Source organism: Microtus oregoni, unplaced genomic scaffold (assembly GCF_018167655.1).
Source record: "Microtus oregoni isolate MIOR12 unplaced genomic scaffold, Mior012 000041F_ref0000270, whole genome shotgun sequence".
In the NCBI taxonomy this organism is placed as follows: domain Eukaryota; kingdom Metazoa; phylum Chordata; class Mammalia; order Rodentia; family Cricetidae; genus Microtus; species Microtus oregoni.
The window spans coordinates 6,942,815-6,960,883 of record NW_024543208.1 but is presented as its reverse complement, the minus strand read 5'-3'; the positions used below and the strand labels follow the sequence as shown (position 1 = coordinate 6,960,883).

Sequence of the window (18,069 nt, the reverse complement as noted above, 5' to 3'; positions counted from 1 at the left end):
TATTTCTGGTTGATACTGCCCTCCAGTCACCTGTGACCCACTATCTTGTACTGTCCATTGTGATATAACAAAGTTCTTTGCTCCTGAGATTTACATCTTTGCAATGATTGAAGAAGCAATTTCGCATGTGTGTTTCCTTAACATATTGAAATCTTTGGCCAACGTGGATGGTGGGTGAAACTGTGGGTTTCCTAATTTCACCAACACACTATATACAACTAAATTACCTGCACACACATGGTAGCAGTTGCTGTTCTTCCCAGGAGACATCTTAGGGAAAGCTGCTACTCTAACTACTACACAAGACCCAGATCAAGGATAGCCATGGTCTAGCAAAGTGGATGTGCGGGTGTCATGTATCTGTGTTACTTAATTTTAGCTGAAAAGATCCAGCCCCTGAGCTGCCTTACCATTTCCCCCAGGTTGAGCTATCAGTCAGGAATAGTACCAGAGGAAGGAAAGCAATGATCCTGGTTTCCCAAGTGGGCATGCTTAATTCTCTCTATCATTTTTGTTGTTGGCTTTTTTGTTTGTTTTTGTTTTGTTTTTCTCTGTGTAGTCCTAGCTATTCTGAAGTTTACTGTTGACCAGGCTGGCCTTGATCTTGGATCCCCTGCTTCGGCCTCACAAATGCTAGGAATAAAGGCATGTACAACCACCACCTGGTTTAACTCTTTTCAATAAGCATCAGGAACCGGAAAGCTCCAGAGTATCCAGAAGAGGGAACTGTGGGGAGGGAGCAGGGGAACTACCACAGGGTCTACAGACTAGTCCCAGTCATACTTGGTAGGTACAACAGCAGTACTACAAGTTGGAGACCAATATGAACAGATAACAAAGTAAATTCTCAAATCAATTTAGAACAAATCTACAAGGCATAACACCCAGAGAAGCTTCACTATGTAGAAGACGGTTTGTAGAACTACTTGGAGTATACAGAACTACTGGATAATGATGCAGCTTTGCTTGAGGCAGGCAATCAGGAATTATACTTTAACTACAAATTAAGTTAATGTTTTATGGGGACGGGGAGAAAATATTGAAATATAACCTACAGAGAAATCCAATCCAAACGAAAGCATCAGTCCTCTAAGATAACAACAGCCTACCTGCTTTCTGAACAGAGGAAACAAGATTCCTGGATATACAAATTAACCAAAATATGCATAAGAACAAGTGTGATAAAGAAAATGGACAGTTTCCAAATGCACAGTCATGTCCATTTGTAATTATGATATGTGGTTTTATGATTAGTGTCCTGAGGTTCAGAGAAGTACAATGTGAATGAAAACGCAACCCAGGACGACAGAAATGAAAGCCATTTACGTCAGGAATAGAACCAAGTAACAAGTTACTTTAAAAGCTGACAAATCAATGCATGTGGGTGTTTTTAGAAAACATCCCAAATATTCCCCCACTAACTGTGTGGGTTCCAGGACGTGCCAGCTCTCGTTTCCCAGAGCATCAGAAACCAAATTTAACCCACATATTCTGTTACACTGGTCTGCACTTGTGTGGTTCCCACAGGGCTAGGCTGACTCAATAATGTTGCATTCATTCTGCAGAACAGAAGAGACTTCCTGCCATTTGGACAGTGAAACACAGTAATCCACCAGGGAATAAAGGTCAATATTGCACTTTTGGTCATTACTGAATCATTTGAGATGATCTGTGGTTAGGATGGGAAGAAAATCGAAGGCTGTGAGATTGCAGCAAATGGCTCGCCCTCAGACCAGTTTTCATCTCCATCTACCTAAAAGACAGTTGGGTAAAAGGCCCTCCCGCTGAGCTTCAGGGCACTGGGCAGCTTTCAAATCCAAGGCACAAAACAGGAATCAGTTAAACAATGTAGCAGTAAGGGGAATAACCTCTAAATCTTAGACCAGAGCTCACTCGGGTGTTAGGTCATCACCTGAAATTTGGAACAGTTTTCCAGTCTTCAAGTCACACCACAAAGTAGAAAATTAAGTGAATACAAAGAAGTACCTTCAGCGCAGAAGTATATGTCAAAACTCTCCTCAGTTGTGCATGCAGACATATGCATGCCCACACCCCCACCCCCACTGACAGGCTGCCACAGGATTTCTACTGCATCTTCAAACACACAGTTGCAGAGCTGCTCGGAAAACTCATGTGGCTGCTAAATCAATCTTTTCTTTAAATGTTCAATTAAAGCCGCTTCATCTTTAAGGCATTTAAATCCTTAAATACAAAACATCGTAGGAACCGAGGGCCAATTACCATTTAAGCCACAGAATAAAAGTACATGCCCCTTGATTTTTATATCAATATTCTCCTTCACTGGTTTAGCAGGGATACTTCTTAAAGATAATGTACTATATATATAAAGTTTAGGCCTCCACAGTATATCAATGTCAAACAACATCGTGTCAAGCTAAGATTCAATTCAGGTAAGTGCTACTGCCAAATTTTCTTGTTCCCAGACGGGCTTTAAGATTATTTTATTGCTTAAAATTTAATTTGTTCCAACTCATGTCTCCATGACAACGTTGGCTAACCCTGCAAATCATTTGAGTAATTGGATATCTTATCTTTCTATTGCTCTCAAATCGAATGATTCTGCTAGAATTGTAACAGCCAATCAAATTTACAGTCCTCCTGAGTAATAGACTTGGAAAAGGAGCCACATTCATCTCCCCTGTACAGCCATATTAGCCAGTATGGAACAAACAGCAGAACCTGGCCTCCCAACTGTACTCCAGATTATAAACAGTGTCAATACTAATATTCTCACAATGCAAAGGCTATTTAAAAAGCTCTTCCCTATCCTTGCTTTAATCTGAGAAACAACTGACACTTGCTCCATACAAACTAATAAGCAATGTCAATCTCAAGAGTGAAGGAAACTGGAAGAGTAATCCCAGAAGCTGATGAGAAAAAAATGACTTGTTTTAAATCACTTCTTAGATATTGAAGCTGTGCCATATATGGCCAAAACAATAGCTAAAATTATTATTTAAAATACTCTGCCAGTGAATTCAAGTTCTTTGAAGGGAACTGAGTCAAGTTCCCTGTAAATCAGCCAAGAAATAGAAATGAATACAGATATATATAAATGAACAACCAGCTGGAAAACTCTAGGGGCCATCGCAGAAATCATCAGTCAAAATATCCTTCATTTACTTCAACAGTACCCCTACACCCAAGGAAATCAGTAAGAAACAGGTTTCTTACAAGATTCAAAAGTTGGCAGTTCCCATCTTGAATTTGGCAGTACTATTTTGGCCTTTGGTCAGCTAAAAAGTATGGGTGTTGGATGCACTTCAGTGGGCCAATTCCAGTCTTCTCTACTGCTATGCAGACACTGGCTCCAAGGAGCTCATGGCCCAGGAGCATGAGAGAGTCAGCATGCTTACAAATGGAAAGGCTCTGGAACCCCAGCCAACTGGCAGGTCAAAGCAGCTGTCAACAACCAGTTTTTCTATATCGACAGACAGGACAACTGGACTACTTCACAGCTCCTTAGAACAGGCTTAACTGAACTATGCCTTTCTCCATCCTAAGTACTTACCACAGGTATAAAAAAAATGTCTCCTGAGTCCTAAAGCCTCAACTGCTAGCATGTCAGCCAGAAGCAGAGGCCCATGTCTGTACTTCCAGCTGCTTGGTAAACCGAGTCGGAAGGCTCATGGACCTTAGGAGTTCACGATAGTCTGGGCAACAGCATAGCAAGACCAATCTCAAAATAAAGATAATAAATATCTACAACCACTCTCAAAGGTCATTCTTTATTCTGGCCTGAGGTTTTGCTGTTTTGTTTTTACTTCTCCAAATATTAATATTTAGGCAAGAGCTGTAAATGTGACAAGTCAACAAACATTTCAAGACCAAATAGATACAGAAATATACAAGTCCTCTACACAGCATTTTTAAAGATTATACCGCAAAAACATACCACATGCAGACAACGCCCCCTACACATACATGCAGTGTGCACACATGTGCCCGTGCGCGCGCACACACACCCTGTTTCAAGGCTTGAAACTTTCTCTAACCACACAACTTGATCTAGCTATCCTGCAAACAAATCCCTTTATCTTCAGGAAGGCAATTTCTTCAACTTCACTTGGTTTGTTACATCAAAAAAGAAAAAAATCTAAACCACACCTACAATCTCTTCCATTTAAACAGCTGAACTCACTTCTGTAAAAATGAACCAAGACTTATTTAGTGTTTGTCCATCCTAATAAATGAAAAACACAAAACAAAACCCTCAGCCCACTATATTTTCCTTTTTAGTTATATTAATTACTTGAGCCACATTGCTGGTAGGCATGTGTTTATTATTTTAATTATTTTATATTTGTTAAACAGTGGCGATTATCAAAAGGGCTGTATTTTTGTTTTCGTTTTTCCCCTTTTGAATTTAAAGACGAATGCTTATGATCTAGAGAGGATATCAATAAGGAACATTTTAAAATTACAAAGAGGAAAATAAAAAGTGACTGAAGAGAGGGAAAAAAATAAATATTGGGAATGAAAAGCCAAAAACAAGACGTAAGTACAAGAGGAGCAAGACTTGCAAGGCCAAGAGCATGAATGGAGTTTAAAGGGGCTAACAGATTTGATAATGGCTTTCAGCCTCCCCTCAGAAATAAGAACGACCTGGGAGGGAGCTGCTTTGGTCACACCCTAATTTTACTTGTCTGTATTCTCACTTACTGAATGCATCACTGAAGGTGACACAGCTCATATCCACACACAGAGAAGAGGACACCGAGGGAGCTGACAGGAAGCTTTTGCAGAGCAATTCCCAAGAAGCTCCATGGCGAGAGGACTCTATAGTCACTGAAACGCCAATAAAGCCCACTCCACAATCAAACAAAAGAACCTTAGCAAACCAAAATACTAAGGACGACGACTATTTCAACTGGGCTTGGTGGTTTACGCTGGCAAGCTCTGTCTGGGGAGACAAGGCAATCTCAAATTCAATGCAAGCCCAGCTACAAAGGCAAAATTCATCTCAAAAAAATGATTAAAAAAAAAAAAACAGATTTAAGTCTCCAGGTGGTGGCGCACATCTTTAATCCCAGCACTTGGGAGGCAGAAGCAGGTGGTTCTCTGTGAGTTCGAGGCCAGCCTGATCTATAGGAGTTAGTTCCAAGACAGACTCCAAAGCTACAGAGAAACCTGTCTCGAAAAACCAAAAAAACAGAGGGGGGGGAAAAAAAAACAGATTTAAAAGGGGGGAGGGAGAATGGTTGTGAATACCACATGCCTATAATCTCAATCCCTATAAATTGGAAATAGGGTGATCAGGAGTCCAACTCCAGCCTTCACAGTGAATTGGAGGCTAACATGGCTCCATGAGACCCTGTGCTAAACAAACAACAACAAAAAACTGAGTGGAGGAAGCACCTTAACTGCAAGCTACATGTGCACAGGATGCCTTTCCTCCATCCCTATGGTCCATCCTTTTCCATTTTGAACTAAGAAGATTAACATACCGTTCCTTAAACCCAAAACAACCTTTTTATTTTCATTCATGAATCCATAGAAGTCTATGAAATGGCATAAATAAAGGCAGCTATATTTTGTTTCCCAAATCAATTTCCTCCCCAGACATCAAGTAGATGTTCCTGCACAGAGAAAGAACAGCCCTTCCCTTCTAATTCAAAAATCTATACTGCCATTGCCCTTGCAAACTGCTAAACAAGCAGTATTGGCAAGTCACTTGTGTGCTGTAATATATTTACTGCAAATCCCAGTGGTTTACCTCCCTGATGCAGTTTCTTCAGTGTCTGAGCATGTCAATACACCACTGGTCACCACATTTCTAAGTGGCTCTGACTCATTATTTGCTCAAAGCATCGAAAGGGTGATGGCAAGGAACAAAAACTTGGCTCTTAAGCAAACCTGGGGCCTGGCGACCTAAGCCTTGGGGAGACCATTGTTTCTCATACAGGGAGCCTCAGAGTTTGCTCCCTGGCACCTCACATTCTTTTACCACCTACAAATAAAATACCCAACTAGGGCACTTTCTATATACACACAAATTTCAAAATTAGCCTCCTTTTGCAAAAGCATTTCCTGTCCCTGCTTATTAATAATAAAAAAATTTCTCCCTAGCAAAAACAGTGGGCAGATTTCCAAGGTCCCTTAAAGTTAAAGAGCCTAAAACAAGGTGGTATGTATATATCGGGGCTGCTGGGTGGGTTGAAGAAAAGCACCTTAACACTATGTAAGTCAGCAATCTAAACATGCAAAAGCACAAGGATAAGTTTATTTGAAAGAAGGAAGAATCCGTTAAGATAGAACTCTTAAGATACATATAAAGACTCCCCCCCTCACATCAAATTAGACTAAAGTTTGGTTGAAAAAGAAAAGTCCCTGTCCTCTACCAAGCCCACCCCCACTCTCCAGATCCTTCTTTCTTTAAAGAGGTAATCCAAGCTCCAAGGAGATGAAGCAAGTGGGTCACAGTTCAAAGACATCCTTGGCAAAATAGTAAAAGCCAGCCTTGGTTAGGTCAGCCATGCCTCCCCACCTGAACGCACACCAAGACCAACAACCAACAGGCAAGCAGTATAAAATGTTTTAATTTACAGACTTCAGACACCACATAGGTGAGTGAGTGTTAATGAGTTTTCACTGTGTTTTTCTTTCCTTTTTGTTCTTTTTGTGCTGTAAGCCCAGCCTTTTTTAACTGCTGAGACACCTTTCTGGTCCTCTCTCTCTTTTCCTGAATATTTAGTTTTTATATAATAAAATGTTTGAGTGGCGGACATAAAATTTGGAAGTTTAAATAAAAACTGTGTCTATAATCATTATATAATTGCAGTAATACAATTTAATCACCAATTCTACTAGCAGCTTGACTGTCCATAATTGACAAGCAATGGTTTATTCAATTCACTTTAAAACACAGGCTTCAACAACAACATATTTTGTCCTTTTCTTTTAATCCAAATCTAAACAAATTAGTGTAATTAAATGCCTGATGAAGAAGCCTCAGTGGAAAACCAGGCATGGTAGCCTAAGTACCTATGAATAATCCAAGCACTTAAGGGAATTACATGGTGACTTTGCCACCAGTCTTGGATGCACAAGACCCTGTTTAAAAAGGCAAGGTGGAGAAATGGAGAGATGCTTGGCAGTTAAAAGTTCCTGCAAAGGTCCAAGTTCAACCTCGTACCCACATAAGGTGGTACACAACCACTAAAAAAGCAGCAGCAGCTTCCATGAACTAGTTCAGGCAGCTGTATGCTCCTGAAGCCTGGAAGCACTGGGATATTTGAAGTATAAACTACTTGTGAGAAGAAAAAGAGCCAGGCAATAACATGTTTTTAATCCCAGCACTCAAGAGGCAGAGGCAGGAAGATCCGAGTTTGAAGCCAGCCTGATCTGCACGAGTTCCAGTCCAGACTGGGCTACATAATAAGACTGTCTCAAACAAGTTTAAAGAAATAAAAATAAAAACCCAAGCAAGTTAGAAAAGATTATCAGTGCTCAACTAAACAGATTTCATTTTAAATTTCAGCATAAGGTCCATTATGACTACTCTTGACTCAGGATTTTCATCTGGATTCCATGGACTTACTGATGAATCTCAATTTTTGCATAGGGTTACATTTTGTATCTGGACACAATGGGCACAAGTGGTTGGTTTTCTTTTGCTGGTGTTGGCCAAGGATTGCTCACAAAATTTCTGAGGATGAGGATCCAAAATGATTGCAGCCATTATGGAACATGGAAGATTATCAAGTTTGTGATACATAACTCAATGCCTAAGAATGTATGTAAACAAGCTTCCAGCAGACTGTAGATGAGCCAGAGTAATAAACAAGGCATGAGACAAAACACTGATTTGAAATAAGTGGTGTGACAGCCTACTGTGGGCTTATAAACTCTCAGGAGAGCCTTGACATAAAAAGACCCTGAAGGAAGCTGAGGGAGGCCACGTAATGTTCAAAAAAAAGTCTAAAATTTTTAACATAAAGAGACCAATTTGTCTGGATTAAAAGAACTGCAGAATAGAAAATAAAGGCAATACAGCAAACAAAGAACATTAACAGGGAAAATACTCAGAAGTGGACATCGAAGGTGATGGATGAGTGAACAGCAGAACAAGAGAGAGAAATTAAAGAAGACCCCAACGCCCAAGCTCCTGAAGCACCCACTATGTAAAAAGTCCTAAGTTCTAAATGTGGCAACATGCTGAAAAGCAGGTCTCTGACAGAGGTAGTGTGTATTTTACCAGGGGACAAACTGGGTAAGCCAGTGAAATATACTGATACATTAGCAGGTTTAGTCTGTGAGCAGGATAAACAAGGCATCATGGGTCAATACCCCGACCGGATCGCTATGCTGCTAAAACAAATTCAGTCAATACTGCAAGCACTGCAGAGGGTTACCTGTATAGCGCAACTGTGCTCCACATTAGCATGTGATAATCTCATCGCCTCTAAAGGATGATGAGCACCTAGCAGCATCTCTTGTTACACTGCTCCTTGGTGGGGCTGTTTCCACAGTTCTTCTATTTAGCAGATGAAGGAAGTTTCATTGATTGAAAATTTTAGAAATTTCCCTTGTTCTCCATTTTTTCCTACCAAAAATGGCAAAGAAGTACCATAGAGTACCTTAAACTTAAGAAAACCATTATTATACCTTTAAGGGGAAGGAAGTCAACGCTATGTTCGCATAATAATTCTGTGGTTGCTTCAAAGCTGGTTAACAGTATGAAATAGTAATTCAAATTTTAAATTGTAAAAACTGAAATAATTATGATAATTACTTCATTACTGTATTAACATTTATAAAATATTGTAAATGGATAGTAAGGTGAGAAAGTTTGAAAATAAATTTTTTTTAGTTTTTTATGATACCACATACAAAGCCCAGTAAAAAGCTTTGTAAACAATACGCAAATGAACATCCTATCAAACCAAAATAAACAAACAAAAAACCTATCTTTTCCCTACCCACACCTATCGCCAGCCTCCCAACACATATACCCCAGCACTCTTTAAAATAGCAAGTTAGGTTGGGTATCTGCCATGTGCGGCCCCGAGTTCCATCCCAATGAAGCACTACAACACTTCAAAACATGACTATATATGTTTTGTTCTGTTTTCTACAGAAAGTATTGTATTACACACTATTGCTGAATTCTCTAATGATATTATGAGGGCTACTTTGACGGTATAAACATTCAACTTTGTCAAAAAGACAAAAATGGTCATTTAAAATTGGATTTAAAAAGCACTCTAGCTGGAAACAAGAGCTTGAAATCCCAACACTGGGCAGACTGGAGCAGAATATCCTGAGTTCAAGGCCAGCCTCTCAAACAAAATCAGTAAGCAGTGGAGATGGACAGACTGACTGAGTAAAGACTCCTGAAATGCCTCTTCTGTTTCCTCCTATTTAATCCACTTCCAGAAACCATAAGGAGGAAAAGAACAAAGACCCAACTGTACAGAAATGTAAAATGGTCCATGAACCAGTAACTAAATCTATATTTAAACACCACTTAATGGGGATTTATTTACTGAAGAAAAGTTTTTCTGTTTGTGGTCTTAACAAATACTATTTGGTGGAACATCTTAAGTGCTCTGGTGAAGGACTCCCCTCAATCTGTACACAGAGTGCTGGCTCCTGTACTGAGTAACAGACTTTAATTCAATCTCACCTTCAATTTACAAAGACATAACTGGAGGGCCTGAAAACTCTTTCAGGAGATGGCCAGTCCCTAATTATGTGACCTCTAACTATCCAAAGCAAACTCATACATCTCAGAACTCTCCCAGGCCGTACAGTAATGTGGGAGAGGCAACTCTGGCCTGGGAGCGACCCAGGTTCAATTCTACTCACCTTTGTCTGAGGCCACTGTCCTTGTAGAAACCACTCTCAGTTTCTGACACAGGCTGGATCATAAACACCTGTAACTCCAGCTCCAGAGAACCCAACTCCTCCTGACCTCCTTCTGCACTACTTACATACACACCTGTTCCCACTGTGGAAACCCCTAACATAAACGCAACTGAATATAAATCTTTTTTCTTAAGCCTATGGGAACTTTTTTCATTATGTGTCCTTAAATTCCTAGCCAGATTCCACACTTTTCTTGCCACAGTACAGGCCAAGGACAGAAACTAGATAAAGGGCTGGAAAAGAAACTGTTAGGTAGTACAAAATCAGCCCAGTTTGATTTAAGAAAAAAAAATTCTGCAAGCTAATCTTGCACTTCAAACACCAGGCTTTAAACGCAGCTTTATCTCATTGAACTTATGTTTGTAAAGGACAAGCCTGGCTCATGAAAATGAAGTTAGGGGCCACTCCAATCTTGATGACAGCTACTCTCTTTTTACATGCTGATTAAAACCGGGTAGAGCTTAAATCTAAGTGCTGCCCTCTGGCTAGTCAATCATTCATCGTCTGTGAAGGGGGGCGGGGGCCCACTCTCAAGGCTGTAAGGTGTTAGCAACTCAGTAGCAGATCAGATGTCTGACATGTATGGGATCTTGTGCTCCTTCCAAAAAAGAATCTTGGGGCCAGTGAGATGGTTTAATAGGTAAAGGTGCCTGCCACACATGCCGACACACACACACACAAAATAATGTTTAAAAATTCTCAAAGCAACAAACTATAGACAAACAACATACACTTTTCAAAAAAATAATAAAAATAATAAAGAATAAAAAACAGAACGTGGCAACATATATCTGCAATCCCAGCACTTGGGAAGCAAAAGCAGAAAGGTCAGGAATCAAAGCCATCCCTCAGCAAGAGAATGAAAGCAGAAACAATGGTGAATTTTATAGGAAAAGCCATCCCTCAGCAATAGAATGAAAGCAAAACAATGGTAAATTTTACAGAAAAATAGGAAATGTTTCACTGCTAAGGGATGAATCCTACCAGTTCCACCTAAATAATTCACAGGCATGCACACAAAGAATACTCTCTTTTCTAGGAAAAATTAAAAGCACGCATCCAAACGGTAAACAATAGTTTCACTCCAAAATTCATTTGATGGGAGACACTGGGCTTGTGCTGAAATACCACATGATCACACCCAAAATCAGACCTGAAAAAACGGTTGTCTTTCCTTCCAGCGTCAGGCTGAAGTCCCTGAGCTCATCTTGCCCACTCTAACAGAAAGCAGTTCCAGACCGTGTCTGCTTGACTGCTATTCTCCCACAAGATTCCTGCCATGTTTCTTTTGTTCTTGAACACAATTTAGGATGAGAACAGTATTGCTCAATGGTATACAACTTTCTACCTTCCCATGGCTAGATCCCCCACAGATCTCAAAACACAAAAAACCAGTGCTGCTGACTTCCCTAGCTTACAGAATAATTCATCTAGCTACCTGTTTTGAATAGTAAGTTGTAAAGTTAATCAACACAGAAACAGTGAACTGGAGAGATACACAGCAGAAGAGATGCAGGTCAGGACACAGGTCCAAAATTGACTCTGCAACTGGCTTCTTGTTTCCCAAAGCAACCTGGAGGGTACAGGAAGCAGCTGTGGTAACTCTCTGGAACAAGCAAATACAGCTAAAGCTTCCATGATGCTGAGCCCTGATCTCCAAGTGCTGAGCATGTGTCAAGATAGAGCAAGCCACTTACCCAGCTCAACAGGAGGCAGACTGCCATTGAAAAATGGTACAAAGGCCAGGAACACCACTTGCAGACACACACACCCTTTCTTTGAGAGGTGGTCTCATTATGCAACCCACACTGACCTCAGTCTCAACCCCTGCCTTACTACCAGACTGGTATTACAGGTATTTGCCACCACATCAGGCTTGTAGCTTTGGCCCTATCACCATGCAGAAAAGATAATACCAGCACATCTTGTTTCCCAAAATATTAAGGGACACACAGAACACAACAACAACAAATTATAGCTCATACACTAGGGACCTGCTCCTGAATGAAGACTCACACCAGCTTGTTATTTTCAATGTAATTTTCAACACTTTGGTGTTCTCAGAATTGCCTTGCTTTCTCACAAACAGGTCCCACCTCTATGTGATCAGAAACAGAATTTACCACCTACAAGGGCAAAGACAGACAGCAGCCTATTAAAAAGCACTAGGGAAAAAAAAAACTGTCTCAGTAAGCTGCCTTTTCTGTAACCAGCAGAGAATGGAGGAGAGCAAGTCACGGGAAGGTTTTATCAGGAAGTGTTGACACAACATAAACACGAACTGTGGGCACCATACCAAGTTAGGAAACCACAATTAGACCACTCTTGATTTGGACGTACTTCCACTTTAAACCTTCCACACAGAGAAGTCGGCAGTGAGATCCTGACAAAGCTGCTGAAAGCTGGGCCGGGAAGGCAGGAGCCACACTAGAGACAAATCTTACCGGCATTAAAGTGCTCTCCGTGCAAAATTCCCCCATTGCTACCCGTTTTTTATGGCTACCCTTTTTTCAGTAACAAAGATGTTGTCAGAAATGACAATGTTTTGTGTCCCCTGATGATGCCTTGCTAGCATTTGGTTATAAGCCATAAAGCAGGAATAATTTCAGCCTGTCAGGAGTCTCGCTAATGCCCAGTTTCCCCCCAGAGAGAATTCCTGTCAAATCTAATGAGAGCTCCAAAGGCCCTCTCTACAATATAATGAGCACTTAGGCCATGCTGGTGATCAGGCGGCAAAAAGCATCAATTTGAGCCTGGCTACACCCTAGGGGCCAGACGTCACTAGTTTTAATAAGAATTATGATCACTAACAGCACCAAATGACTCCTCAAAACTTACTATTAACGTGTGACACTCAGAAGGATGTTTTTCAAATGTAAGACCACTTTAAACTGAATTACAGCACAGATTTGCACACCACTCTAGTGAAGGGTCTGTCAGTATTTACAATATAAACTAAATTTCAGGAGGCTTAACACTCTACTATGAAGAACATGATGTCTCTTAGCCTCCCACTTGTTTCAAATTACCGGCGAAATTACACACAGTGTATTATTAATGCATATTGTCACACGAAGAGACAGTATATGCCCAAGACAGAACAGTACAGAACCCAAGGGAAAACTCTGTTCACACCAGAAGTGTCTGACCCTCCTGGCCCCTTGCTTCTTCTCTCATAAATAAAAAGTCACCAGAACCCAGAATTAACACATCTCTTTCTGCTTCTCCAATAAGACCAACACCAGTTCATCACAAGAACTAGAGGTACTTGTTCCCTTGTACAAGAGTGTGTGGGTATTAAATCCTTCCAGTTTATGTGTAAGAAAAAGCTCAGTGCCCAGAATACATAATAGAAAAGAAAAAAATGCCATACAGAGTAGCTTAGAAGATGCTAATCAGAATTCCTACAGCAAGTTTACTTACATACTTAAATGGCCATAAACCAAAGCTGTTCCAGCTCACTATCATTGACTTAAAAACCTCAGCAAAGCAAGCTAGCCACAGAAACACCAAAAAGGAAAAAAAAAAAAAAAAGCAGCACCACATAAAGAATTGCAAATGAGTAAAACAAACATTTTGTGAAAGGCTCATTACAATACTGAAAGGCTCTGACTTAGTGCTCTGACAACATGTATCAGAGAACAGATCTAATGTACATAATTATGAAATCTTTGATGAATTAAAAATCAAAGAGTGCAGAGTTACAAAAGCAGAATTCAACTCTGAAATGGATTTGCTTAATGAAAATCTTTGAATATAAGGAAGATCTGAAGGCTGAACTAATCAATTTCTCCACCATGCCCCAGCCGGTCAGCCATGCTCTTTAATTTAATGAAACAAGGGTCTAAGATGAAATAGCACATATACATCAAGTAAGAATTGTATTGTTGTACTTTGAAACGTGTCCAACTGTGCAACTTCATCTGATGATAATTTTTTAAGAGGCAATCGATTTCTAAAAGACTTATTGTACCAGCATTTTGATAAAGTGAATGTCAGCATATCTCCAGAACACTTGCACCCTGCCATTAATGCTTTCTTTGGCAGACAATGACTACTCAATTGAGGGCCCTTTGGGCTGAGCAATCATTTAGCTTTTCTTCTCTTATGAGGTCCTTAGTGTCTTGTTCCAGCTCAATACTCTTTTTATACACCATTATAGTGGCCATAAGTGTGAATTTTATGGGAACTTGCAAACTCAAGTCATTGCTAAAGCTTTCCAGTCACTAATCTTTCATGCTTTTAAAACCACTACGACTGAAGTACCTTCCGACATGTTCATCAGCCGTAAAAGGAGATTTTTTTCGCCTTCAAATCTGCATCAACTGAGAAAATTTTCAAAAACGTGTTTGCTAATAAGCCACTAATCCTGAGTGTCACTTTACGGAACACCAAAGAGTAAGAGCACTCTACAGACATATGCTTTATTAAATCTGATTAGACAAACTCCCAAGTACCCCTCACTTTCCACATTTTATACCCAAACATATAAAAACATTAACTATCCTAAACTCCAGCAACCACAATATATCTGAGATCTTTAAAGGATAAATCTACCCATGTGGAAAAGTAAACTGAGCTCCGTTCCTGTCTGCATGTAAACGTTTCCAGAGCACCTCAGCTAGTCTTGTAACCACCGTGAAGGAGCAATCCTTGCTGCACAGTATTAACAACCAACCTGAGGAAGGGTAGAAAACAGCCCAGAAACACCCACCCCTACCGTACAGTGACTGAGGACAAAACCAGCAAGGTAAAATCCTATAAACTGCTTTCTCAGCTTAACATTTAGCTAAAGCTTACCTGTTTGTGCATTTCAATGTTTAATCCATAGGACATTTCATAATACTGTAAAGAGAAGAACCAAGCATGTCGTTAACTCACATTTTTGTAGAAAGAGCACACACGATTACGTGAAAAGAAAAAGGTCCCATCTTGGATACCTACCATCACGTAGTGCCTCTGCATTTCTGTCTTCTCACTTGCCAATTTCTCACACTCCAATTTAAGACTACGAAAACAAAACAGGCAGCTTAGGGTAAACATTATGTCACTTGTTTAACATCTGCCTCACATATTTGCACTTCAAGCAAAAACAATTTGGAAAAGTAGTAAACTAGGAAAACATCCCAAAAGCTGTCTTTGTATTCCATGCTGGAAAAGAGGGTGAACAACAGGGAATATCCACCAACTACTGTTCTTTTTGTTCATGGGGGCATGCATCATGTTGAGAGAGCAAGATGGAGAAACCCATCAAAACAGACTGACTCCTCATGTGTTCCCATCCTACTTGAACACACCAAAGACTGTCCTTTGTACAACCATGCTCCAGCCCAGGCAGTCTTCAGGTATGAAAAACTTCACTGGGAAAGTCACTCCTATAATAACTAGTGCCTTTCAGAACCTTTGGTTTTGAAGCCCCGCGAAAAAATATGACAGACAGCTACAGCAACGAAGTGGGTTGAAGTTCTGCCCCTGTTCAGTAAACTGTGTGTGCAAGTACGCCTCAAGTTCTGGAGATATCGTCTGAAAGCAGATAAAAAAATCAAAAATCAAAAAGCCACTGACAAAATAAAAAAAAAAAAAACCTCACACCCAAGCCACCAAACCTTAAAAAGTTTGTCCTTTTCCTTAAGCATGACAAAAGTAAAAATCTCCTTCAAAGTCACTGCTTAGTTCCAATGAGTCAAAACCCCACAGAAGCAAAATAAGTAACCTTTCTGCATATTCACTATAGATGGGGGCATTAATAAGAGTTTTCACTAGCAAACCCGTTGAAGAAGGTATCATTACATAAAGAACCCAGAGCCGAGGTCAACGTGAATTTGAGTCTATACCCCTGGCTTATCCAAACACCCCAGAGTGTGGGCCATGCACGTTATCTACATTCTACCGCCTAATCACCCGTGATGGGAAGCTAAACGCATCTAGTCTTCCCTAATGGACTTTGTCTCATACAACCCAATTTTCTAGTATGGCAAAGTGCAATTTCAACATGGCTTTGCTTTCCTGAACGCACACTCCGGGGCTGAGCCATTGATTGAACCCATGTTTTAGTTCAGCCTGTTGCAAAATAAATAAACGAAGTGCAAATATTGACGGTTCTCATGCAACTCCAAAATACACGAAAAGGGACTCCCTGGAACAGCCACAAATGCGCAAAGGCGAAACAATGGGAGGAGGAGGAGACAACAGAAGGGGCGGCCCAGAAAGAGCTAAGAAAGGGGGGTAACATGAATGACAGGGCTTAACTGTGACTCCACACGCCACCGCCTGGACACAAGCACTAAGCACACAGCCCAAGCAGCCTGGTCGGGTGAGAAAGGACCCCCCCCTCCCCCACAGGTGACCACCACCCCAAGCAGATCGACACGCACCTGTGATACTGCGCCTGCAGGAACTGAAATTCCTCTTTAATCCGGTCCAGGGACTCCGGGATAGTGAACTTAAAGGGCTGGCCTGCAGCCTGGTGCGGCGTCTGCAGGTGACCAGCAAGGGGGACCAAGGAAAGAGATACGAAGATGAGGACGTAAAGCAGAAAAGTCAAGAGGAGAGAGAAGCGGATGGGACATAAACAAAAAAATAAAGTTAGAAATGGTGGAAAACGAAGCCCCAAACTCGAGCCCTCGGTTCACTTTAGAGAGGGAGAAAGCGGATCTTCCCGGGGCCCTAATTTCTCAAGAGGCTCAGAAGCAAGTCTACTTCCAACGAGGACCGTGCGTGCCCAACACCCCTGGGGTCACTCGGCCGGGAGAGGCTGAGAAGGCCCAGGCCAGAGCTTCGCCGTTCAGGCCGCCCCTCCCCAAACCGTGCGATAAAGACCCCGGGGACCGGAGAAATGCCAACTCCCTCTCAGCCCCGAATCCTGGAAGTGACCCGGGCTGCACTGACTGCATGTAAACAGGCGAGAGGAGGGGGCCACGCCAGAATCACTCCGGTCTTGGGACAGGCGCGAGGGGACTGCGAGACCCCCCGTCCGCGCGTCTAGACTTCCAGCAGGAGGGGCGGGGCAGAGGGAAGTGGGCTTCGTGGGCTCCCCAGCGGGACGGGGGTCCCAGCCGCGCCGGCGACTCACTGGGTGCCGGCTCTGCGGGAACATCGCTCTGGCGGCAGCAGAGGCTCTGTTCCGTGACAGCTCTATCCTCCGCGCCACTTCCAACTTGAATCCCGCCGGGGAACGCGAAGCAGCGCAGCAGGCCGGCGCGCGGGGCGCACGGGATACAAGGCCAGGGCGCGACGGCTGCGGCCCCCGCCCTCAGGACCACATCGCGGGCCGAGCCGGCTAGTCTGCGCTGCGGGGGCGCCGGGTCCCACGGCGGTCCTCCACCCGGGGCCCCCGGCCGCGCTCCCTCCGGCGGCTCACGAACGCAGGCGGGCTGAGAGTCTCCTCCCTGCGGCGACGGCCGCACAGGTGGCGCCTTGGCTACAACCCACGTAGACAGCCAGCGGCAAGCGCCGCGTCTCAGGTCGGGAGGTCACCCGCTCCCACGACGGTGAGCTCCGGATCACCGGAGGCTCGGCGACGGGCGTTGCAGAGTCTCCGTAGCGACGCGGAGCTGCGGAGACCAAGTGCGGGCTGCGCAGGGTCGCGGCAGTACGCGCCCTCCCTCCGGTCCGCGACTAGTGCTCGCGGTGCAGCCCCTCGGCCGCCCGCCGCTCCTCCAGCCCGGGCATCAGGCTGCCGGGCGCGCTCCGGGCTCCAGCGCTCCCTGCGCCTGCCTTCCCCTCCCAGATCTCGGCGAAGGGTGGACGAGCTCCAGCCGCAGCAAAGTTCTCTCACAACCCCAAGGCAAACGTCCACGCGACGGAGAGCGTGCTGCCGCTCGGCTGCGGGCCACGTCGAAGGCGAGTCCCGGCTCCTGCCCCGAGACGCGGGGTCCCCGCCGCTGCTCCTGCCGCCGCCCGCGCCTCTCGCGCCGCTTACATTAACACGCGGTTTCACACTCGCTAGCAAACCAGCGCCCCGCCCGAGTCGAGCGGCGGGGGCTGCGAGCGCCAGGGCCGCCGCGGACGTGGGCGGAGCCGCGGCCTCTCAGCCAACCGCGTGCACCGTACCAACGTGGGACGCTGACGCGAGCCGACCACAGCCAGTGCTGGGCTTCGCCCCGCCCACCTCCCGCGGCCTCTGAGTGCCCGTTTCTCCGCCCACCAGCCTGCGCCCCACCTCCGCCAGCGCGTCCT

General features: G+C 43.3%; 1 protein-coding gene across 10 annotated transcripts in view; it reads right to left on the bottom strand.

Moving 5' to 3' along the window:
- Tle1 (TLE family member 1, transcriptional corepressor) overlaps window positions 1-17,129 on the bottom strand; it is an 89,991-nt gene extending 72,862 nt beyond the window's left edge. For all 10 annotated transcript variants that reach the window (XM_041632346.1, XM_041632349.1, XM_041632350.1 and 7 more), the window contains exons 1-4: window positions 16,964-17,129; window positions 16,266-16,366; window positions 14,836-14,899; window positions 14,692-14,736 (exon numbers count right to left, since the gene is read on the bottom strand). In XM_041632346.1, coding sequence (XP_041488280.1) covers window positions 14,692-14,736; window positions 14,836-14,899; window positions 16,266-16,366; window positions 16,964-16,987 — 234 coding nt within the window. In that variant the 5' untranslated portion in view covers window positions 16,988-17,129. The remainder of the gene's footprint in view (window positions 1-14,691; window positions 14,737-14,835; window positions 14,900-16,265; window positions 16,367-16,963) is intronic.
- Window positions 17,130-18,069: the final 940 nt, after the last annotated feature.